At 32.8% G+C, this 25,052-nt stretch overlaps 1 protein-coding gene across 6 annotated transcripts in view; it reads right to left on the bottom strand.

The window, feature by feature from the left end:
* The window catches only part of Etv1 (ETS variant transcription factor 1), an 89,811-nt gene that overhangs the window by 60,598 nt on the left and 4,161 nt on the right, over positions 1 to 25,052 (bottom strand). For all 6 annotated transcript variants that reach the window (XM_015498113.2, XM_015498112.2, XM_048799629.1 and 3 more), the window contains one exon: positions 16,535 to 16,588. In XM_015498113.2, the coding sequence (XP_015353599.1) occupies positions 16,535 to 16,588 (54 nt within the window). The remainder of the gene's footprint in view (positions 1 to 16,534; positions 16,589 to 25,052) is intronic.

The raw sequence follows: 25,052 nt of genomic DNA on the forward strand, positions 1-25,052 counted from the left end.
AGCTCCAAATCACAAAAGTGGTGAATTATAAAACCAAGATTTGAACCTGGACATGCTGGACTCCAGAATTCACACTTTGCCTCCTAAGCTTACAGCTATACTTTTTACTGCAATGCTAAATAATTCTCTGATGCTAAATATTCCCTTTGGGGAATGGGGAAAAACTGGATTCTTTTTTTCTTATATTTAGCAGACAGAATCCAGTTGAAGAAATTTCAATTTTAAGTTATTTTCTTATTGTTTTTGATTTTCCGTGAAATTGGAAAATACAAGAATCTGTTACAAATGATGATTACACTAATGCTTGTGAAATACTTCGGGTCAAACATGTCTGGTCCTGTAGGAGCTGACTACCACTTAACAAATTATTTATTGAGGAAGAGCTATTTTCTAAGGATGGTCTTTGGTCATCCACAATTTAAGCAGTAATTACTTTTAATATGGGCTTAAGGAGGGCCACATATAAAGCCTAATATCACTTCACTGCAAGTAGAGTTACAGCAAGGGTCCTGTGGATTCATTTTTATTATTTAAGTAGAGATGATCATAAAATTAGCACCCTTCTAATGTAGTTCTCATCTTGATTATTGCTATTTAACTAGTGAAATTTTTTCTTCAGGCTGAATGAACACTATAATTATTATTGCTTTGCATTGTAAAGGTTGCATCTTAATTGAAAAATCAACACTTTTTTCCCTTTCAATGAATACATCAACTTCAAAACCAACAAAAACACTGAAGATGCAAGCAATTTTGCTAGACCCACAAATTAACGTGTCCTTGATCAACCAGAATTAATAACCCATAATCTCAAATAGAAGATGCTAACTGAACCTATCACTGGGCCTGTATTCCAAGTCTCATTACGTTTCTACCTGAACTTTCTATTTGTGAATGCCTATGGTCAAAGTGTCAGTAGGTTTGAACCAATAACATTTCTAAGCCTGTTCTGCTGACAATATATCATAATAGATATGCCCTCAACTACATAACAAAATCAACAAAAAAATGTGCAGTTATTTTTGTTACTATTTTATAATATGTGTAGACTTGGCCTATAGGTTCATAGATATAGATATAATTCCTGGCATAGAAACAAAACTAATATATAATATTAAAAGGTAAACTGATCAGATAAAAGGTACTTGTGATATAATATGAATGGTTTTTCATTAATTATTTTTAGTTGTACATGGACACAATACCTTTATTTTGTTTATTTATTTTTATGTGGTGCTGAGGATCAAACACAGTGCCTCACATGTGTGAGGCAATTGCTCTACTGATGAGCTACCTCAGCCCTGAATAGTGTATTTTTAAATACTGCATATCCTATAATTTATAGAGAGAATATATATATATATATATATATATATATATATATATATATATATATATATTTCATAAAAACATATGCAGTGTTACACAAACACATAGTCAGATACATACTCATTTACTAATTAGGTCAAATAGGAGAAGGTAATATCATTATGCCCTTTTTATGTAGGAGGAACTGAGGCCCAGTGATCTTAAGATGCTTGTATGAGGTCATACATCCTAGTAAACAGCACAGATCTGAACTCAAATGACTAATGTTCTGCTCTTATGTGATGTACTCTTCTCAGTTCCCTGGATAATGCTTGTCCTGTTTATAGTACATGGCTTTAGTGTCTACAACATGGAAACTATAAATAGTACAAACAGTTTTTCTTTTTTTTCAAGTAGTAATAAAGCAAAATGTGATGTTCAAATGTGATGTTAAATTAATTTTCGCAAGTTTTAGCAAATGTTTTTGGCCTAATTACACCACTGTCCAGAGATATACATTGTCCAAACCAAAATTCAGAAATTCATTTTAGGGAGATTATTTTGTTAAGCAAACATTCAGGATTCCTGAAGCTCAAGACCTATGTATACATAGGACTTAACTACATTTCTATAATTCAAAGCAAGAGGATGAAGATTTTCATAGAATAATAAGGAAATTAGGATCCTGACTACTTCACCTTTGCTTTATTTATGTATTGTATTGTACACTATGTTATAAATTAGAAGAGCCCTGTAAGTAATAAAAAAATTTGTTTTCCATTTTTTACTGCATTATACAAGCATATAAATTTATATATGTATATATACATGTAGCAAAAATACTTATATATATTTACTCACTTGTATAGTCATAGCAAGTCACTAAAAGCCATGATTAGCACAATTTGCTGGAAAGCAGACAAAAGACAATGTTACCAGATGAGTCCTGGTTCTGGCATGTGCGACCTAGGAGACTCGGGAGTTACACCAAAGTGGTATGGACCTTGTCCATTCTCCATACAATCCAGGGTTGTTTTGAGAAGCAAATGAGATATGGGATATAAAAATGGTCTCTGAACTCTAGAATGCTAAACAAATATCAGAGATTAGTGTTGCTGCTAGTATTACATTTATTTTTCAGTTCCTAGCACCTAGCACAATGCCTGGCACTGTGAATGTATATTGGCTTAACTTGGTTTTCATTTTGAGAAAGCCATGGTAGGAATTCAACTAAAAGGACAAGATGCATTTTGCCAAAAGAAACTTGCTAAATCTTAATAAAAGTCTTATTCAACTTGACTACATAATAATATGGAATAAAAGCATATTATTTTCAATTTTGTAATCATAAGATTCATGTGTATTTTGCTACATGTATAATCACTGAAATTTACATTAGGAGTTTAGGAGGTATGTTAATACCATACTTAAACAGAAAAAGGCTGTGTGTGTGCAAGTGTGTATGTGTGTGTATGTGTACATATATGAAGGTGGTGGAGATTCTAATAAATACATTTGACCAAAATTTTAAGAACAGTGAGAATGCACTATTTGGCATAAAATTCAGATGGAGCCCTTTATAAAGGTAGTTTAGTTTATGAATACATTACATAAACACATAAATTCGTATGTCTGCCTCTATACACAAAAGGACAGGACCATGTATTCCATAAGCACATTATCTAAACCTTAAGAAACTGCCACTTAAAAGCTAAGGGCCTAAATTTCCTCTTTGATCAATGGGATAGCTTTATCACAAGATGGGACTGACAGTTATTGATTAGCTGATAACCTTCTAATGTACCAGCCTTTAATCTGCAATAAAACCGTGAATGAAAGTTGAATTCTCAAAAAAAAAAAAAAAAAAAAAAAAGGAAATAGGGTTTGATTATCCTGGAAAGAAACAAGAATGGGAACATTCTTGGGAAGGAAAAAAAAAATCAAGAAAAATAGAGCACTGACCTCCAGTTACTTGGGTATCACTGCAGACCTGTGAGTTTAAGACCTCTGCATCACCTGACATTCTGGCCCTGGTGCCAAAGACTGGAGAGTCAAATCAAATCAACATAATAAGGCTGTTGTGTCCATCAGAATAGAGAAAAACAACCTCAAACAGCGGTAAAAGTTCATTTCACAGCATGAATGCCATTTCAAAGGAAAAGCTAACACTACTGAGGGGTTTACTTCAATACTAGCCATACATCTTGCTAGGAATGAGCCATTCTTAACCCAGTCCTGTGGCCTTGATAGTGTTTGACAGAACTTTTGCTGGCAACTTTGCAGCTGGAAAGAATTCTAAGAAGGGCATCCTGTGCTTTAGGACTAAATGTCAGTGTTGAAAAGTTAAGGGGAAAAATAGAGAAAGGGGGATATGTATTTATAATAAAAATGCACTCAGTTTTGTGTGGATTTATAGATCTTGATCATAATTAATGTGAAAAATCTAAATAACAATCAACTAAAAATTATGTGTAGACACGCTAAAATTAATGAAGTGGATAAACAAAAGAGATATTGAACCGAATTCATCCTTTCGTCCAACATTTACGTTTTTGTGCATGTGAGTAGCAGATTTTAAAGGTATCTTTTTAAAAAAACAAAAATGGGTGATAAATGTGGTCTTATTCCAGTATCACAAATAGAGGATTTGATAAAGAAAACATCACTAATAAGTGAAGTGATGTTCACTTGGTTCATTGTTTTATTTGCTATTTTTCCCAACACATAACTAAGGTCATACACTCTTTCTTCTTTTAAAACCAGATGGAAAAAAAAGAAAACATATAAAGACCAACAGCCATTTTGGATTTCTGTATTTCATCTTAAAGTTTAAAATGTTGACATCATTCATTTATAATATCTCTTCCCAAACTGCAGCTTGGGGTTTCTATTCACAATTACACTGAAAATTCCATGAATGCAACCAGTACTACCAGCACTATTTCTAAAAACCTCAGCTGCTGTTTCTACTGCCACCACTGCCCAAATGCTTCTTCTCCCCAGCAAGGAAAATGTGTCAAGGCTGAAATATTTGAAAAATCAAAAACCTGTGTGTAGACAAGATGTATCATCAGAAACATCTCTCAAATTCTGAATAAACAAGAGAAAATCCATGAGGCAGAGAAATGCAAGCACTGTAGCCCAGATAACAAATAGAGACTCTCCCAAATACCAAGTTGTCCCAACTTGTTTTCCCACAGCTATAAGCCCATATGAGTTCACAGAATATTTATCCTGGGAAAAATTTCTACAAGAAGGTTCTCCTGGTCTCTCTTAATCTATCATGCCTTGATTTTTCAAGTATCATCAATGTCCTGCATGGAGATCATTCTTTGTTAACTATGTACTTTTTATAATTCTTTTTGTTGTTTTGTTGTGCTGCTTGGGATTCAACCCAATGCCTCACACATGCTAGACAATCCTTCTGCAACTGAGCCACATCCCCAGCCCCAACCATGTCCTTTTTGTTTTTGTTTATACTTTTTCAGTGTAGAAGCAGTTTTGAAAATTTGTTAAATGGTCTGAGTACTGGCTGTCAGGGAAAGAAGAATATCCCCACAGACCAAGCAACCAAGCTGGGGACAGTTCAACCAAGCTGTGCAACTTCCATCTCCACATGACTTTGTTATTTGATTATTTTATGCCCAGAATTTCCCTTTATATAAATTGAGAACAATATCAAGTTATTTCAGAGTATTTGTGCTAAATAGAGATTACTGAGAAATATATTGTGAGAGAGGAGTATCAAATAATATTTATTAGCGAGCCCTTATCTAATAACTGAGGTCTAGCTCTAATGTTACATGAGTGTAAACATATTCCCATTATCCCTCAAAGAAAAATGAAACAGGGAGAAAAAAAAAATCAAAGCAGATATTTGCATTAAATCTCAAACAACTCTGTACATTAATGTTTTTTAAAATGCTAAATACCCAAGAAGTTATTTACTCAGTTCAATTCAATATCCAGTGAATTCCTAAATGTGAACCAGATAAAGATAAGCAGTACATGATCCGTCCCTCTGCAAGCTCATGAAACAAGAGTAAAGTTGGATGTATATACAGCATTTATTGGCACATAGAGGTCACTAAATTTGACTAAGAAAATCAAAGAATAAATGACGGCCGGGTGTGGTGGTGCTTGCCTGTAATCCCAGCAGCTCGAGAGGCTGAAACAAGAGGGTCTCAATTTCAACGCCAGCCTCAGCAATGTCGAGGAGCTAAGCAACTCAGTGAGATCCTGCTTCTATATAAAATACAAAATAAGACTGGGATGTGGCTCAGTGGTTGAATGCCCCTGAGTTCAATCCCCAGTACCCCCCTCTCCAAAAAAATAAGTGACATTAGAACTGAATCTTAGAGAACAGATTTGTAGTAGAGTAATAGAGTTGGACAATACTCTCCATGTAGTAATAATAGTAGTGAACATTAAATACATGGGGCTGGGAGTGTGGCATCGTGATAAATTGCATGCCTAGCATGTGAAAGGCCTTGGTTAGATTCCCAGCACCACAAAAAACCAACCAACCAACCAAACAAACAAAAAACAACCTTAATAACAAACTATAGTATGTGATTTTTAAAAAGTTATATAAGATAATTTGCTTATTCCCTCATCACAGAAACTTGGCATAAGCCAAATAGGTATGAAGGCCATTCAGTGGGCCACAAAAGCCACACCTTTGGGCAGAGTTCATTTTTAGAAGTAAACTTAATATGAAAGAAACAAAATCTAAGCTCATTTTCTGCAGAATTTAATGAATCAGAGTCTGAATACACAATGGTTATGAAAAGACACTGTCCCCCATACAAGTTCACAACACCTATCTTGGGATGAATATAACTTCCTATATCAGATACAGAACATATGCTCTGTGATAGCAGATGATTTTTGTGTGGGTTTTTTTCTTTGTTGTTGTTGTTGTTGTTGTTGTTGCTGTTACTTCACCACTGTGTCATTTGCTGAATAGAACAAAGCCAGACACATGATAGGAACTCAAAATATATTTGTTGAATAAAAAAACTTGTAGAGTTTTGTAAACCTATCAGTCATCCATATAGACACAATTGTGTAGACACATGTACTTAATAAATAAATGTTAAGCTGAAATCTCATAAGGTAAGAATTATTCTATTTTAACAGTTTATTGTTAAATAAATTTATTATTCATACTTGAAATCATAAAATTAATTTTATGATTATGGATATGGATTTCATTTATAACAATACAATTATTCCAATTTTGCTAACAGAAAGGTAATATAATATATCCCTAATATAAGAGATAAATAAAGAGATCATCACAACTGAACCTTTCTACAGAATTTCAAAATCACTTATAACAGAATTATAAAGCCAATAAATAGGAGTAACTATGAAACAGATAGCTTAATGTTGTACCCACAGTAAAAAAAAAAAAAAAAAAAAAAAAAAAAAAACCTTTTTTGTTAAACACTAGATTTAAATAATATTCAAAAATTGCATATAAAATCATTTCACAGAAATATTTCTTATTTATTGAAAGCTTAATTAGACATTGTATAACCAGATTTTTAATCTATCCATTCCTGATATAATGCCAATAATTGAGCTCTTCAGTTACCATCACTCTCAGCTACAGTCAGATGCAAGTAGAGCTTGTTGGCATATAATTCATTAGATTTTTAAAAAGCAAACAGTATCAAACCAACATTTTTACTTAGTGACACACAGCAGAAACTCTCATTAGAAGAAAATTCAATAAACAGACAAAAGCAAATATGCATTGTGAATTTTAAGTAGATGTTTATCATTATAAAAGGAAAAATGGAAAAAATAAGGCTATAAATAAAAACCCACAAAAAGCAAACACTTAATATACAATTATGACATAAAGGTCCACATGTATTAGTTTAGCTCATATTATTTCCTCATTAAATCTGATTTAATAGAATTTATAAAATCTATGAAATCATGTCCCAAAAATACAATTATTTTCATGACTGATATTATTTTCCAATACTAGTAAATATTGCGTTTGCTTTTATACACATCACAGAATATTTGTGTATTTCTATATATTTAAAATATTAGAACAAAGCCTACAAATTTTTCTTTTTTAATTTTTTTTAGTTGTAAATGGACCTACAATATCTTTATTAATTTTTATGTGGTGCTGAGGATCGAACCCAGTGCCTCACACATGCAAAGCAAGCACTTTGCCACTGAGCTATAGCCCCAGCCCCACTACAAAATTTTCTTCTGTAAATTATTTTCCACCCTATTCTTTACATAGGTTTTCCAAAAAAAATATTGTTTGGCTTGTACCCCCTGAAGAGCCAATCCCTGCATAAGAATATACTTATATGGGAGGAGTGGTGGTACATGCCTATAATCCCAGTGGTTCCGGAGGAGGCTGATGCAGAAGGATCACAAGTTCAAAGCCATCCTCAGCAACTTAACAAGATCCTAAGCATCTTAACAAGATCCTGTCTCTTAAATAAAAGTATTTTTTTTTAAAAAAGGACTGAGATGTGGGTAAGTGGTTAAGCAACCATAAAGAACAAATGAAAGAAAGAAGATACTTATTTAATATTGAGTGAACTTCAAAAAAAGATGGCACAGATTACTTTTCTCAAAATAATTTGTTACTAATTATAGGCATGGTTGAGTGGAAAATATTTGTTGACATACTTCCTTTGAGCATGTTTTAGAAGTCAATTTAAAAGATATGTTGTTACATGAAGGGCAAAACTAAGAATAAAGAATCTAGGAGGAAAATGCTAAAGACTTGGTTTGAGATATATGTTTTTAGCATTTAGCTATGGTGAATAGTAAGCCTCAGTTTTACAGAGTTTTTAATTTTGCTTTGTTTTTTAGATTAAACCTTGGAATTATGTCTGACCTATCTATCTTAACAAGAATGAACCGGTACTGGGTACGGTGATGCCCAACTATAATCCCAGTGACTCAGGAGGCTGAGACAGGAGAATAGGAGAATCACAAGTTTGAGGCCAGCCTCAGCAATTTAATAAAACTCTGTCTCAAAAATAAAAAATAAAAAGGGCTAAGAATGTAGTTTAGTGCTAAAGGACCCCTGGCTTCAATTCCTAGTACAAAAAAAAAAAAAAAAAAGGTAAAACAAAAAATATATCTAAAACTATCAACCACCGAATATTTTATTAAAATTAAGATCGAGGCAATTTTCTGCAATAAGTATACAGTCTTTCTTAATAGTTTCTACCTGCACATTATTCTCCCATTAATTATGTTTTTTCCTAAGGTCCACTTTTAATTTCAAATATGCACACAATCATATTTAGATTTTACCTTTTCTACTTGAATGTGGAAAAAGAAACATAGAATCATAATGTGATGTGTTGTGTCTAAGAGATGATTTAGTTCTGTCAACTTTTAGTTAAGTTAAAGGTTAAGGAAATGTCCTCAGTGTGCCATTGAGATTTTGTTTCTTGTATCGGATCTGATGGATTGCCAGAAGATGACCCGATTTGAAAAGTGCATTCCTTGTGAAACTAACACACACCAAACTAAAATTTCTGCCCTCCTGAAACAGTGGTTACTAAGTTCTAAACTGTGACAGACACAGGGCACATCTGCACCAGTGGAAAAATAGACTATCTAATGATAAGAATCCCTACCAGAAAAACTGAGCAGGATGGGCCACCAGTGCCCTGGTTCCCCTCTAATCACTATTGGAAATTTTATAATTTACTAGTAAGGCTTAAAAATCAGAATTTGCTCCAGTATGACAGTGAGTTACAATCAGGAATAATTCTCAAATTTAAAAGTAAGAGAAAATAACTAGAAAATAGTCTTCAGAATTAGAAAATATGCATGATTATAGCAAAGACAGCAAAACAATAAGAAGCTTTAAAATTTTAATTTTTATGTAGATTTCATTTTTAATTCTTTAGTATATTTGAAAATAAAATGACAATATATTTCTTATGTAAAATTTTCAGAAGCTGATTGCATCTGTTATATTATAAATTGTATAGCTGTATGCATAACAGGGTCCATCAGCTTTGACACTTCCACCTTTATTATTCTGCAATTAAGTAAATAACAGGGTGGGCACAGTGACCAACCTCAGGTTCCAAAGAAAGCCTGCATCATAATCATCTATCAGTTTCTCAGAGATTCAGGACCCAGTTCCAGATCTACAGTGTTAAACTCTCACAGGGTAAGAAATACTATGCTGTATTTGGAGAAGCTTCCCAAATGATTCTTATTCATGGCCAGGTGTGAATAAGATTATTGGACTCGAGTAGAACTGCACAGCAGATTACTGTCAGTCAAATAATTAAAACCTATACAAAATGCTACTTTAATAGGGCAACAAATAAAATTTAAAACTGATGAATTTAGAAGTTAGAGTACCAGCATGTTATTTAAAACATGGTACAAGTAAAAGGGAAAAATAAATTTTTGTTCTACAAAGAAGAGCAGAGTTGTAGGATAAAGGAATGACTTCGTGTGTGTGTGTGTGTGTGTGTGTATATTCCCAACTCTATAAGTATATTGGTATATTGCCCTAATAAAATATCCTAACTGTAAGAAAGAAAAAAAGGGGTGGGGGGAGCTATCAATAACAACAACAACAACAACAAAAATACAGAAAGGAATAAACTTTTCCAGAACTAACTGTTACTAAGGTCTCAAGCAAATTACCTCAAGTGAGGAAGGATGGGACAATTTAACCTTCAAATGATTAGCTTGAATTCCACTTCAGTAACAAATTTAATTGTCCCGCAAAATTTAAATTTTTTTAAAAAATTGAACACAGTAACAAACCCATAGTCTCAAACCTCAGAAATGTAGCTGGGCATGGGATGATGCATACCTATAATCCCCGCTACACAGGAAGCTAAAGAACAAGGATCACAAGCTCTAGTCCAGCCTAGACAATTTAATGAGACCCTATCTTTCAAAAAAAAAAAAAAATTCAGTGGTGGAACACTTTCCTAGCATGCACAATGCCTGAGTTCAACTCCCAGTCCAGAAAATAGATAGATAGATAGATAGATAGATAGATAGATAGATAGACAGATCTCAGAAAACACCATTCCTTTTTGAGCGTGATACTCTTCTACAATAAAAGTAGTCAGAGGAGTGAAAAAAGATAACAAAGTCTTCCTTAGCCAATCGTATCCAAAAATTTAATCGGACAAGAAAGATTTCAAAACTATAATAAAAAGCCAACTTTTATAAAGCATTTGCTGAATGTGCAGAAAGTAACAAAATGAAGAAAGATGAAGCCTAGTAGGTCAGCAAAAAATTAAGAAACACAAATAATTAATGGAACTTTCCAATGCTGAGCAAATGTTAACATAAAACAAACTATTCAGTCAGGGACTTCATAGACGTATCTGACTTTAGTTTTGTAAGAAGCAGATTTGAAGGACTGAGGGTGTAGCTCAGTGTTAGAGCATGTGCTTAGCCTGGGCAAAGCCCTGAGCTCCATCCCCAGCACCACCAACAAAAACCACAAAAAACAGAAGATTTATAATTGTAATCAATTGTGATATTTTCAATAGTCAAAGTGTCATTCTAAAAAAAAAAAAAATCCTAAGAAAACAAAGTGTACCTAAGACTTTCACTTACTTGAAGAAACTGTTGCTATATATTTAATCAGTTAAATTCCCACACACTGGTTTGTCCTGATTATTTTTAGAAGCTACACTAGTATTTTATTAAAAATATTAAGTATAAAAGTTTGAAAATAGTTACTTTTGTAAGTATGTTAATAAGAGTCAGGGTTATTATTCCTTTAATATCATCACTGCAATAGACTTGCATTCTAGAATGTCTTCTCTAGCGTTAGTTAAGAGAAAGGGGAGATGGACAAGGATCTCTTGGGAATTTTGTATAACCCTGGCTATCCTCCTGGGAGTGCTCTGGAAGACTGTGAAATATAAAGGTGAATATCCATCTATCCTGTGATAATTGAATTTCCTTACATACCTCAATGAAATAAGAAGCTTCTATTTTCATTTATTGCTATCACTGTAAAGACTGAAATGAACTAATGTAACCAAAGAGAAATGAAGTAGTTATAATAAAAACACTACTTGACTTTGTAATGAATAAAATGAAAATTAGATGTGAAGGCTAGTGATGTAAGTAAATTTAAAACATGTAATTTAAAATATAAGATTATTAAGGTAAAATTTTAAAGCATGATTTATAAAAGTTTCAGTTTATGTACAATTTGCATCTACATCAGAAAGATAAGGCTCATCTATGTTTTCAATACTCTGAGTTCTCCTTTCTGTTATTTATTTGTTTATTTATCCATTCAGTACTGAGAATTGAATTCAGGGCTGCTCTACCACTGAGCTACATGCCCAGTGCTTTTCGTTTTCTTTATTTTGAGACAAGGTCTTGCTAAGTTGTCCAGACTGGCCATAAAATCCTTCTGCCTCAAAGTTGCTGGGACTGTAGATGTACATCACCACTTTGGGCAGGAGTTCTCCATTCTAAAGAGATACACTTCCATTTTTTCCAGACTAAAGTGTATACTAAAGTAATTCAATGTGTACCAACAGAGTTACCTAAAAAGAATGTATTGCTAAAACACAAACAAATAAATGTATTCAAATCATGTTATTTGTTTTCTGACATGCACTTGTAGGAAGTTGTTTGATTTATTTATTTCTAATTTCTATACTTGTTTCAAAATTTAGCATCTTCAAAATTTAGTAAGCTATAGTATAACATGACTGGATTTCAAATTTCTAACTGATATATTAGAAAACAAGGAATACTCAGGAAGATTATTAGAAAATTCCCCAGTGTTAAGGTTTAATTTCCTTTTCACAATTTTTGAATGTTCTCTTCACTACTCTTCCACATATATTCAAACATGTTACAATCAAATGCATGTTCTTAACTGAATAGAATATGGCTGTTAATCTGGCTAGCCTTCAATTACTAAAAGACTAAAGCAATAAATGAAAATAGAAGCATTTTATTTCATTAAGGTATATAAGGAAATTAAATTATTTACATTTGAAAAAGTAGCACCATACGCTTTATAGAGGGGCACACAGCAGGGATGAAGTTGTTTTGTTTTGGTTTGGTTTGGGTTTTTTTGGTACCAAGCATTGAACTCAGGGGCACTCAACCTCTAAGCCACATCCCCAGCCCTATTTTGTACTTAATATAGAGACAGGATCTCACTGAGTTGCTTAGTACCTCAATTTTACTGAGGCTGGCTGGTTTTGAACTCTCAATCCTCCCTGCCTCAGCCTCCAAAGCTGCTGAGAGATAGGATCCCTCTGACCCACTAAGCATCTACAGAGAGACATCAACCAAGCATTTATAAAAGGCATTTCGAAGACCATCTAACTCCCAGTTCTAGTATTTCATAAGCTTCACCATTCAGAAATCCTCCGTACAATCTATTCCAAATGCTATTCCTCTTCAAACCATTTTCCTCTTGTTTTCTCCTTAGTGAGGACTGAAATTAGCTGTCAGCCTCATATGAACAAGTTTTTTTTTTTTATGTCATTAGAAACATGAAATAAAATACGCTTCAACTTTATTATGGACTATTTCTGGTTTCTAATTTTGTTATTAGAAGTACCTCTTATTCTCATATCCCAAAGCCATGTTAGTTAATTTGTTGATATTCATTAAAGTAAAATATTAATCTAAAAAAACTTAAACTTTCATAGTTTCAGCAAGTTTCCTAGATTGAGACTATATACATTGTTTTAGACACAATTACATGTTTCTCCCTTAAGAAAATAATGAAAACTCCGAAAATACTAGAGAGGAAATAAGCTCTAAGAAGCTAATCATGATTACAATGACAGTTTTACTTACTTTGCTTCTATAACATGTAGGGCATGTTGAATCTGTCATCTCCCAATCCTTAAGGAGTTCACTCTTATGGAAGGCAGACATGTATCTAACAATTTCTAATACATAATCCAAGATACAAAATGATGTATAATCCTGGGAACTCTGCAGAGTGTGGGTAGCAAGAAAATAGTGAGGCAGGCTTCAGCAAGGTCAAGTTTACATGGAATACGATATAGGAGAATCGTCAGCTTGCAAAGTGGAAGTGAAAACTTTCAAAGCAAAATGAGGCATGAAATGGAATAATCTGCTTGGAGGATTGAAAAATTGGGATTAAAGTGCTGAGAATGAAAAGGGACAGGGGTGCTAGAGTAGCAAGGGTCAAAACTAAAAAGGTAACCAGGGCCTGGGTTATACAACAATTTTCTGTACAATCAAAGAATTAGGACTTTGTCCTGCTGGGAGTTTAAAGAGAAAATTAACAAGGCCAGATAGCTGTGTGCTAATGTCACTGCAAAGGGCAGGAGGAAAAAAAAAAAAAAGCAGAAGCAAAAAAACCAATTAAAAAAAAAAGACTGATTCAGAAGTTCAGTCAAAGCCAAATGTGGGTGTGAACTAAAGCAAGGAAACAGGGATGGAGTAGAGACTGTGGAATTAAGATGTGTTTGAAAGGAAGAATCAATAATTTGGTTAGCAATCTTGGATGGTAAGGTCTTGAGGCGACCGAATTGAAATCACAGATTTTTCACCTTGGAGAATAATGCCATCAACTTAAAGGAAACAAGAATGAGAAATGCTGCTCAGTAAAAATGATGATTTCAACAGTGGACTTGCTGAGCACCCTAGTAAAGACCAGGGTTGGTGTGTAAATGGTGTTTTAGACCACCATAAGCCGAGAACGGAGGGGTGAGTCCAGAGGTGTTCCCTTTTTCTAGTTTGAAGGGACCCTAGTGGTGGATGAGGTGAAGATGTCCAGTAGCTGAAGAAGGGACACCCAGGCTGGAAATAACAATGTAGCAGACATCATTTGGGGGGACTATACTGACCAGGACAGTAACCAATAAGCTACACGTCTAAAATTGATCAAAGTTAGCTAAGATTAAAACTTGAGTTCTTTGGTTCCATTAGCCACATTGCATGTGCTCAATGGCCAATGTGGTTAGTGGTTACTGTACACTCGGTGGCACAGATGTAATTTCCATCAACAGCAGACATTCCATGGGACAGCACTGTGATACAGTAGAAGAGAAAATGTTTGGGGACAGAACCCCAGGGAAAGACGAAATGCACAAAGAAGAGAGAAGAAAGATATGAGGAGTGAAGAGCGATCAAAGGAGGAAAAAGAGAACGAAAAAAAATATATCACACTACTTTGACCAAGAGAAGAGAGTTCAAGGGAACAAAATGCTCACGAATGAGAAAAGCTGAAAATAGGTCAAACAAGAAAAGGAGTAAAAATTACCTCTAGGTAGTTTATTTTACCCTGACATTTGGTATTGTATCGGAATTGTTACCAATTTCTTCAAATGTGAAATGATTCAATGAGATTAATTCCTTGACTCAGATGACAGATTTAGCTTTTAGAGAGAAGAATTCAAGTTCCCCACAGAAAGCAAAATGTTAGAAATAATAACCATTGTCTTCCCCCACTTTCATCAGTAAGGGGATACCTTGCTTGGCTGTTGTCCTTGGCCACCAGCCTTCTGCACATGTTTTGAAGGGTCTCTCATTCGGGACTATATCATTGCTGAATATGTTTCTTGAAAGCATATGACAAATACCCGCATTCAGATCAAACTGAATGCAAAATTCTCTTCTCATATCAAAAATAAAGCTGATAGAACAATGGTTACCAGGGGCTGGAGAGATAGAAAAATGGGAGGTTATTGTTCTATGAGTAAAGTTTCTCTTTGGGCTAATGGAAAAGTCGGGGAAATGAATATTGGTGATGGTAGCACAATGTGAATGTACTTAATGGCCCTGAATTGTACACTTTAAAAAAGGTTAAAATGATCGATGTTATGTTACACATATTTTACCATAATATGCTTTTTGATCAAGCTGACCCAAAATAGGCAACATGAAAGAAAATCCAAAAGAAGTTTCCCACAACCCTCTACGCCTGGGAAATTTAGGATAATAAACATAAAATTTGAAAACACTTCCAGCAAATATCTGTTACTTGAAGTAATGTGTTTGTGATACTAAGATGTAAAAATGAGTTTGATTGTAAGGTATTCCAATATTACTGTTGACATTGCTTCAGCTAATATGATCTCAAAAAATAAAACAAGTTATAGCCCTAAATGGCACGGACAGAATAAAAATGCATTAGGCCAGTTTCACAATCAAGATGGCATTTACAATCATTCCCCTTATACATAGTTTCACTTTCTACAGTTTTATTTATCTACTATCTACCACAGTTCAAAAATATTAAATAGAAAATTCCAGAAATAATGTATAATTTAAAAATACCTTTCTCTCTAATATATTCTTTTAATTAGTCTATTTTTCCAAATTTCTTACTTGTGCCTAATTTATAAATTAAGCTTTATCATAGGTATGTACACATAGAAACAAAAACACCACAGTACACGGTTCAGTTCTATCTGTAGTTTCAGGCAGCCACAGAATATATTAGATCATATCCCCTCACAGAAAAGGGGAAACTACTGTAAAACTTGCTTCTAAGGTCAATAGGTTCAGTTAGTTGGTAGACTGGCAAAGCATAAATTTTAGCAGTAAACCCTAAGGCAACTATGTTAGTACAGGCAAAATGCTCACTCTGCAATTAAGGGAGGGCAAGCACCCCATGAATCACTCCTCATGCTTTCTCTGACAGTTGGGCCCTGGAGTAAGGTTCAGGAAAAGGAACCCTGAAAGGACCCTGAAAGAAACCAATGGCTGCTTCCATTTGTGTGCCTGCAAACAGGAAGCAGAAAATTTCAGACTAAAAATTAAATCAAAGCAGGTGACAATTTATGAATGCAATGAATGTTTGGTCCAGAATCTTTTGTAAGCTATACAATAACTAATCTCATATGGATTTTAACTCCAACTGCCTCCCCTCAGCATCCAGACTTTTCCTGGTGAACATATTGGCCAAATGGAAGTAAACACTTGCACATTCATGGATCACACTCTGTTTCCTCTCCAAAGACAAGTACAAAATATGAAGAACAGAACATTTAAACAAATCAGTTGTCCTCGCCGGCCGAAGTTTTGCTCAGATCATACATTGATTGTGCTGATGTCACAACCTGACAAATAAAATCACCTCGTGACTGTAAGCTTAAAAAGACACTGGTATAATAAAAGACCAGATACTAGAAACGCAAACCAACCCCAAAAGAAAGAATGAAAGAAGGAAACAAGACAGACAATGAAACATACAAGAGATGAGTCATACTATACTTACAACTTTCAGCCTGATAGTCTGGCACAAACTGCTCATCATTGTCAGGTACCTGAGCTGCGGAAGAAGGAAAAAAAAAAATTAAGAGAAAAACTGCCAAGGCATAAGGAATGTCAACTCAGATCTGTCAAACACGGTCTTTTTAGGCTAAGATCAAACCTATTATTATTTGCCAATAAGCTCCTATTTAAAATGCTATTGACAGCGCTACTTCGAAGGAGAAACAGAAGGGATCATTGATATCAACGAGGAAACATAAATATGTCAGAAATATGACAGTGGCAGGTGTAGTCCCTCGGAATTTCACCCTGCCAGATGGAAATAAAAGAAACAAAAAATAAAAATAAAAGAAGTTCTAGGATTTCTATTTCCTGCAGGGTTTCATTTTGCAAGAGTGGAGCAAAAAATATTTCAGTTCACCCACGGCCAGTGCTTAAGCTGCCCATCAAAATGAGCCACAAGATTCTTTTAAATCATACACAGGTATCTCACACATCCCTCTGCACGTGTACAAACTACTGCTTTTGATATGTTCCATCTCTTACAAATTAGACTGGCATAATTAAAAATGGCTCAGTGGTACACGCCTGTAAACCCAGGAACTCCAGAGGCTGAGGTAGGAGAATCATAAGTTTGAGGCCCACCTGGCCAAATAAGTGAGACTCTGTCTCAAAACAAAAATAAATAAATAAATAAAATGAAATTAAAATTTTTAGAAAAGGGCTGGAGATGTAACTCAGCAGTAGATCACCCCTGGTTCAATCTCCAGTACCTCAAAATGTTTTTCCTAAATTTGACAAGAGGTTGCTATTAAGTTTTAAAAATGAAAGAAAAATCATTAATTTGAGTCACATTTAACAAAAGTAATATATTTTGATGATTACAGTCATAATAATAATTAAAAATAATAAAACAAATGCCATCTTTTCATGCAAAATATTTTCCTGGCATCTATGCAGCATTAATAAAAATAATATCACTGTTTCTTCAGTTCTAATGTCAAATGACTTTCCTATTTCAAGTAAAGAAAAAATACTGAATAGCAAGGACTTAATGCATTCGGCAACAATCAAAACAAATTCAACTTTTTCACTACTAAATTGTTTTTATCACAATTGATTTAGGCATAGAAATAACCTATTCCAAACTGACAGAATATTACTAAAATGAGTTTGCACAAATATACAGACTCTCACATACAGAAACTACACAAACAGAAGTTAGGTTACTTTTAATTTGGTAAACACATAATAAAGTATCATACTAATTAACTTTATCGAGGATCTGATTAGCTGGTATAGTCTTATACAATACTGAAACTTTTTTATCTCATTAAATCATATTAAAACAGACATCAATTAATTTTTTAGAATGAGCTTATTCTGGATGGGAATGCTAATTAAAATAAATAATCAGTCTCTGCTAAAAATGTCTCAGGCTAATAATTGAATGGGTTAAGACAAATCTGTACAAAGTGGAATTTCATATTAAATATCCTATATAAAAAAGAAATCTACCATTCATAGAATTAAAGTTTGTTTTTCTTAGTTTGTAAACTGGTATTCTTTTTAAAGTTTGTTTTTCTCAGCCTATCTAATAGTATTCTCTTTAAATAAATATTTGTCTGAATAAATCTGTGTTATATTATTAAGAACATCACAGTCTAATGAGGCTCGCCTATTTGTGAAGTATATGTGATTTGACATTTCAATTGTTTTTCCAAAAACTCTTACACACCAATACTTTACCTTATTAAAGTCACACCATCCCCTGCCACCAAACAAAACCAAACAAATTATGAACTTCTGCAAGTTTCTACTGATGCCTATTTGATTAGCCTATACTAGTTGAAGGGAAAGTTTTCTCTTCACTTTCCACCAGTATCTATTATTATTATGTAACAGCTTGAAAGTCAGGCAAACTTCAACTCATAGCTCTGACTTGCTAACTATGTAACTTTAGGTAAGTTATTTAGCCACTTTAAATGTCATTTTACTCATCAGTATAGAGCAATAACATACAGGTTTTTGTTAGAATTATATAAAAGTCTCTACCCGACGCCAGATACACACTTTTTAATTTCCAATCCTCCATTATCTACTCTCTTCCTTCAAATCACAATCGAAAAGTACTACAATCATTACATGCCCAGTTACTCATGTATTAATTTCTAATGAATTCTAGTGGAGACAAAAAAATTTTTTAAACAAACAAAACAAAACAAAAACCCTAAATTTTGTACATTAGCATTGTGTTAGCTATTAACAACATATTTTTGACATTACTGGAAGTTTGACTTGTCTCATAGATTCATAAATTATGAATGTAGTGTACTATACTTTATAATAAGTCTTCATACCAAAAAAAAAAAAAAGCAAGAGTTTTAAATAAATACTCAACCAATAACAGCAAGTAAACAATGAAATCCTGCACATTTTCCCCTGATGTCACATGCTTTGGTTTTCCTTCTTACTTAACTAAATAGATATAACAACTGAGGTGCAAAATTATCAACCACAGCAATTACTGTGCTTTTTAAAAATCCACGTTTATAAGAATCTAATAAAAATGTAATATCCCTTTACAGGAATAGTTAAAAATAGCTGGTGAGTAACAAAAGTATATTTGTAACTGAATATGCTGGTATGAATGTCCTGAAGGCTAATTTCTTTTTTTTTTTTTTCTTAGTATCATAAGACCAAGTCAGAACTCCATACACAATAATTGCAAGAGCAGCAGCAGCAAAATGCCTGATGTGGTGTGTGGTAAGTATTGGGACACGTGTAGGGGGAAGAAGGCAAGGCACAAGGGCAAAAGAATCCAGTAGCTGCACTTCACAGATACACAAAAAATAGCTACATACTAACAATTCGTAAAAAGAGTAAGAATAAGAACTGCTATTTCTGTTCTAACTTCTTTACATACTGAATAAATACTTCACACTTAGGCTTGAACATATTACAGAATTTTAACAAAAAACATATGACTCACATTTTCACAGAAGCTAATCTTAAGAAACTGAATAGACCAAATGAAGCAGCATGCTACTTAAATAGACAAAGGCTTAAGTAGACCTCTAATTTCAAGTTGGAGTAAAAGGAAAGCAGTTAACTAAAAACACAAGTTGGATCTGGGCAAGGAAAATATGACAAAGTATTGCCACACTGGTATCAGACATTTCCTTTTTTCTTTAATTCACGAGAATTTTGTGAAAGAGCAAACTACAGCTGCCTGGAAATTTGTTACAAGCCATTCCAACTACAAAGTTGAAAATTAACAATACAGACCAACCTAAGGGTGTCTAGTATTATAAGCTACACTTGAAAGAATCACCTTAGGGGAATAAAAATGTTTCTCTGCACTATGTGATTAAAGAGAAAGGGAAAGAGGAAGAAAGGAGAAAAAGAAAATATATATATATATATATCAAAAGACCAATAAAAGGCTTTCAAGGAGATTAAGCATGTAGATTTTATTGGTAATAGCTGGAGCAGCTCTATCAGTTCATTAACATTAAGACAAGTTGCCATCAAGTCCAGGGTCTGGGCTTTAAAAGGGTAATATCTGCACTCTCAGCTACTTGCTTTACCCAGATTATTATCCAAAGTTGTTCTTTAATTTTTCTCTCTTTTTACTACATCACAATACAGATTGTGGGAGAGAACTTCATAAAAATATTAATGACCACCTAAATGTCAGAAAGTCATCAATGCTCAATTTTAACTTTAATATCCTCCCTAACTAACATTACATTGAGGATGGACAATTATAAATATAGCTTGCCTTTACTTTATGCCTATTTTTAACTCTTATATAAAATAATATTCACTACTTTAAAAAAAAAAAGTTAGCATTTAAAATTTTTTCAAGGTCATAGGCAAGTAAGTAACCTTCCCCCTCCCCCATATTCTCATAAAACTAGGTGCCTGTTGGGTTTTCTTTTAAAGCTATGGAAAAAAGCAGAAAAATTACAAATAAAGCAAATGTCAAGTACAAAAGGGGTTAATATTTAATTAAAACCAGTTCTATCCACTGTAACAATGACCTGGAGCCAAACAAGGCGGAAGATGTATGAGTCATTCTTTCTGCCCTTGAATGAGACAGCTGATCTCCTCAGCAATTCCTCAAGACAAGCAGGCAGAACTGGAGTTCTGCCTCCATTCACAAAAACACAGTCCAGCATGAGCCATGTGGCCCAACCACAAGCTTTTCATGTCACACCCTTCCAGAGAGCTAAAGCAAGTAAACTTGAACTTGAAATATAAACATACCAATTTTATTGCTCTGTCTCAAATAGAGCTCAGATCCATTAAGAAACACATTTAAATAAATGACAACTTTATACATACACACATATATTTAACCTATCATGCTTTACAGGGAAACAGAAATGTACAAAACTGAGGAAGAAAAGAAAGAGGAAAAGAAGGGAGTGTCAGAGGAAGAAAAGAAGAAAAGAAAGGAAAAGAAAAACCATTCAAAAAAATATCTTATTTTACTGGCTTATTATTCAAGTTGATTAACCTAAAAATATAGCAGATAATTGCTGAACTTGGTAGCATTTCACTTTGAATCAAAGGGTTAGAAACAAATTTTTTCAAAGAAATTGTACTTTATTTTAAGTAAAAGTAAAACAACAAGAAAATCAACCTTTGCGCTGTGAATTCCTTTTAATCCTAAATTGAAGCTGCTTCGGGCCATGGAACAAAATAATCATCAGTTCACTAAGCCTAGTTTTATACCACATCCGGTTTTAACATTAAAATGATTGTTCCAATGTAAAAGCATTAATTAATGCAGAAATATAAACACATGTAACAAACAAATAAAGCAGGCCATTTCCACATGACCCAAACACCTTTAGTATATTATTGATATATGTTTTGGAAAAAACAAGAGTAAGTTTTTTTTTACTTGTCTTGAACCTCAAATCAGCTTCAATTTCTAACTAAATTGATCTGCAGTGACTTGAAAACTTAAGTGAAGCTCAGAGCCAACTAGTTATTTGCAGCCCCAAATTTTCTCTAATGCCACAGAAGTCTGACAGTATTATTATTATCATTTTATTGCAAAATTGTACATAAATCAAAGGGAATAAAGTTTTTCTCTGAAATGCAAGAAATTACAAATTTCTTGTAACTGAACTAGAAAAGTTCAGCAATATTAACATTTATTAATATTAACATTTATTAGGATCCCCTGGAAAAAATTACACTCCGTTAACAAATACTATTTTTCTATTTAAAAAAAGGAAAAAGAAATCTTTCTTTTTGTAAATAGCCCATAAATGAAAACCATTTACATATTTTCCATGAACATTTAGAAGTAAAATAAATTTATTCTACCTGCTATCTTTAAATCAAGTCTAAATGAGAAGTCTTTTCTATATTATAGTATATCCTGTTACAACAAATAAAGGGGTGACAGCCACCCTAACAACACCTCCACATCAATTTCTAAGAAATTGTATGAATATTTTTAATGCATAGTTCTTGATTCCTGTTTTGTGTGAATCACATAAAATAATGTCATTTTTGAAGTTTTATTCCTTTCTTTGCAACACAGGCAAAAAAGAAAAAAGCACATATCTAATATCGTGTTTTTAAAAAGTAGAATATTTAAACAATAAAAATAGCACATATTATTTAACTAAGAAACATCATAAAATGACTTTGAATATAAATTTAGCTTCAGTCTTAAAAGCAATTGAGGGGAAAGTAATGACATCTCTACTTTTAAGATAGCCTGACAATTACTGGAAGGTCACATCAAGGCAAAAGAAAAAAAAAAAAAACAAACTTATTTTCATGAAGTAACAATAAACTTTGGAATAGAAAGGTTGTTCTTGGAAACAAAACTTTGAAAGTATGACAGCTGCATGAAACTTGACTTACTACACCATTGAAAAACATTTTACCCGGAAAGCGGTGAACCCCTGTTGACTTCTTCCTCAATATTACTGATGAAATGGAACCTCAAGACTCTTAGACTCACACAAAATAAGTCAAAAGCAGCTATGCATTTACATCAGATATTTACTGAAATTTATTATTTTTCTTTAATTTGTTTTAGTAGATAAGCTGTGATAAACTTCAGTTTAGAAGAATATAACCCTTTCTTCACTCAGTTTTTCCATCCTTCTATTTCTGTCCCTCATACACAAGAGGTTCCATTTTAAGTAGGACTTTTTAGGACACTAGACACTACAGCACTCCAAATAGGTTAAGTACAAGATGTTATCCATGATGTTGATAGGATTGATATTTGAACTCATTATTTCATGGGATCAAATAATGGCAATTGCCTTCCTGTCAATATCAATCTAATTCAAAAGACAAAGAATCAATAAAGGATTGTACATGGTGAAAGTACAACATGAAGCATCTGTAGCAAAATTTAAAATAGGCATAATCTCTGAGTTTTCTTTTTTGTTTTTGTTTTTGTTTTAACTGCTGCTACGGTCATTGAAAACACTAGCATTTTAATTTTCTTCAGAATAAGATGAATATTTTAACTTGTGATATACATATTAAAAAACTTTAAACTGCATTGCTAGTGCTTAGAAAGTGATATTGATATTAGTATTCTTAAAAAAACATATTTTACATCACTTCATTGGAATCAAATATGGGGGTAAATGAAAGAATATTTTGAATTGAAAATACTAGTTGCATTAAAATCCTCAATAGAACTGCCTTACCTTTCCCAGTTTCCTCTTAGAGATAAAACACATTTTATAATTCATAATAATTTACTCATGTCTAATCCATGTATTGCACTTAGTCTAATATGTAAAAATTTTTACAGAAAAAAAATTAAGCAAGTTATATATATATTATTTCTCAAAGATTTAGGGACTTTGATAATTTTTTAAAAACGTGATAATCATATGACACATTACAACTAACTTGATTCTCATGTCTAATAAGATTTTTAGACTGTTTAACTTCCCAGTGGGATTCTAACTCATGGGAAAAATTTGATTAGTTGCCAATTTTTTTTTTTTTTTTTAGGGTCAAGATGCCTTAAAATTCATGGTCATTTCTTGGCTATGGAGCATTATGAAAACAAATATATAAATTGTTTGTAGTGTACCAGTGGAGCAATGTTAATTTCTAGATATCCAGAAAGAGATTAAATGGATAAATCTAGCTATAAATAAACCAAGGTAATTTGGCCATCACTTCTTAGCTAATATTGTTCAAGATCTGGGTTAGTACAGTTAAAATATTAATGCAAAATAATATATTTAATTACTAAGAAGAGAAAGTAATAGTAATAACTTTTTTACTATTAGATTTTTTTTAAATTACATTATCAACTTTTTGCTTACATCATGGCTTGATAAATTAATATAAATTATTTTGAAAATGTTTAAATTATTCTAAAATGCAATCTTATCCAGTTTGTAAATTGTAGCACACCTGAGTAATTTCTGAATTTAATTAAGCTTATGAGTTTTTTCTAAGAAAAAAAAATCTATGTTCCAACCAATACATTAGTAATTTTCTAGATTTATTTAATATAAGCTAAATCTTTTATAGGTATGTTAACAATCATGAATAAGAATATTTTGTACAGTTTTTAAAAGTAAGTTCAAATAAATTATTCAAATCACTTATCTGAGCTATAAGACACAAACAAGTCAAAAGTAAAAAAAATGTACTGAAACTGATTATAAAATGCTAAGAGTCTGTCAGTTCCACATTTTAAAATTCCAGGAACAGAGTTGCTATGCACATTCAAAATCTGCCAGCAAGTGCACTGACTTGGAATCAATCAGATTTAAACATCTTAAAAACCAATAAACCTTCCACAACAATTAAAAGAAATACTTTAAGTTATTTTGGATAAGTGAATAAATTCCCTCATAAATATAATGTCCTTTCAGTCTTCAACTTTTCAAAACTAATAGCTGAAAGTTAACACAAGAATCTCTGCAAATTTTTCATAAAAAGTAATGTTAGAATGTATGTCTTACATTGCAATAATAAGTAATGTATTACAATAAGTTTCATTTACAGGGACAAGCAAAATGACCTTTAAGTATAACAGAAACTTTCATTAATACTTACCTTTCATTAACATACAAATACAATCATTCTTTCAAAGGACTACTAGGAAAGCCATTTAACTTAAAAGATTCATAAAGACTGCAAAAGCTCTTTGGAAAACTAGAATATCAGCAAAACAAAGAAACTTATTTTACATGCTAACAGCAACTTGGTCAACTGCATAGAAGACCACCGGATGAAACACATCAGTCTGCCTTAAAATAGCCACAAGAGCACTTGGGTTCCATTCAGAGACCCTCTTTCTAGTTAACCATCTTAAAAATCTTTTCCAAAAATGATATATTTCCCATAGAATGTGAACACAGAACACAGTTTATACTCAGCATTTAAATATCTATAATTTTCTGTTTCCCACAAAACAAATCACAAAATTAATATTTCACCTTGATCATATCAAATCCAAAAAGAAAATTTCAAATCATAGTTGCCAACAAAAATCCCTCAAT

The sequence above is a fragment of the Marmota marmota genome, unplaced genomic scaffold (genome assembly GCF_001458135.2).
Source record: "Marmota marmota marmota unplaced genomic scaffold, marMar, whole genome shotgun sequence".
NCBI classification, from domain to species: domain Eukaryota; kingdom Metazoa; phylum Chordata; class Mammalia; order Rodentia; family Sciuridae; genus Marmota; species Marmota marmota.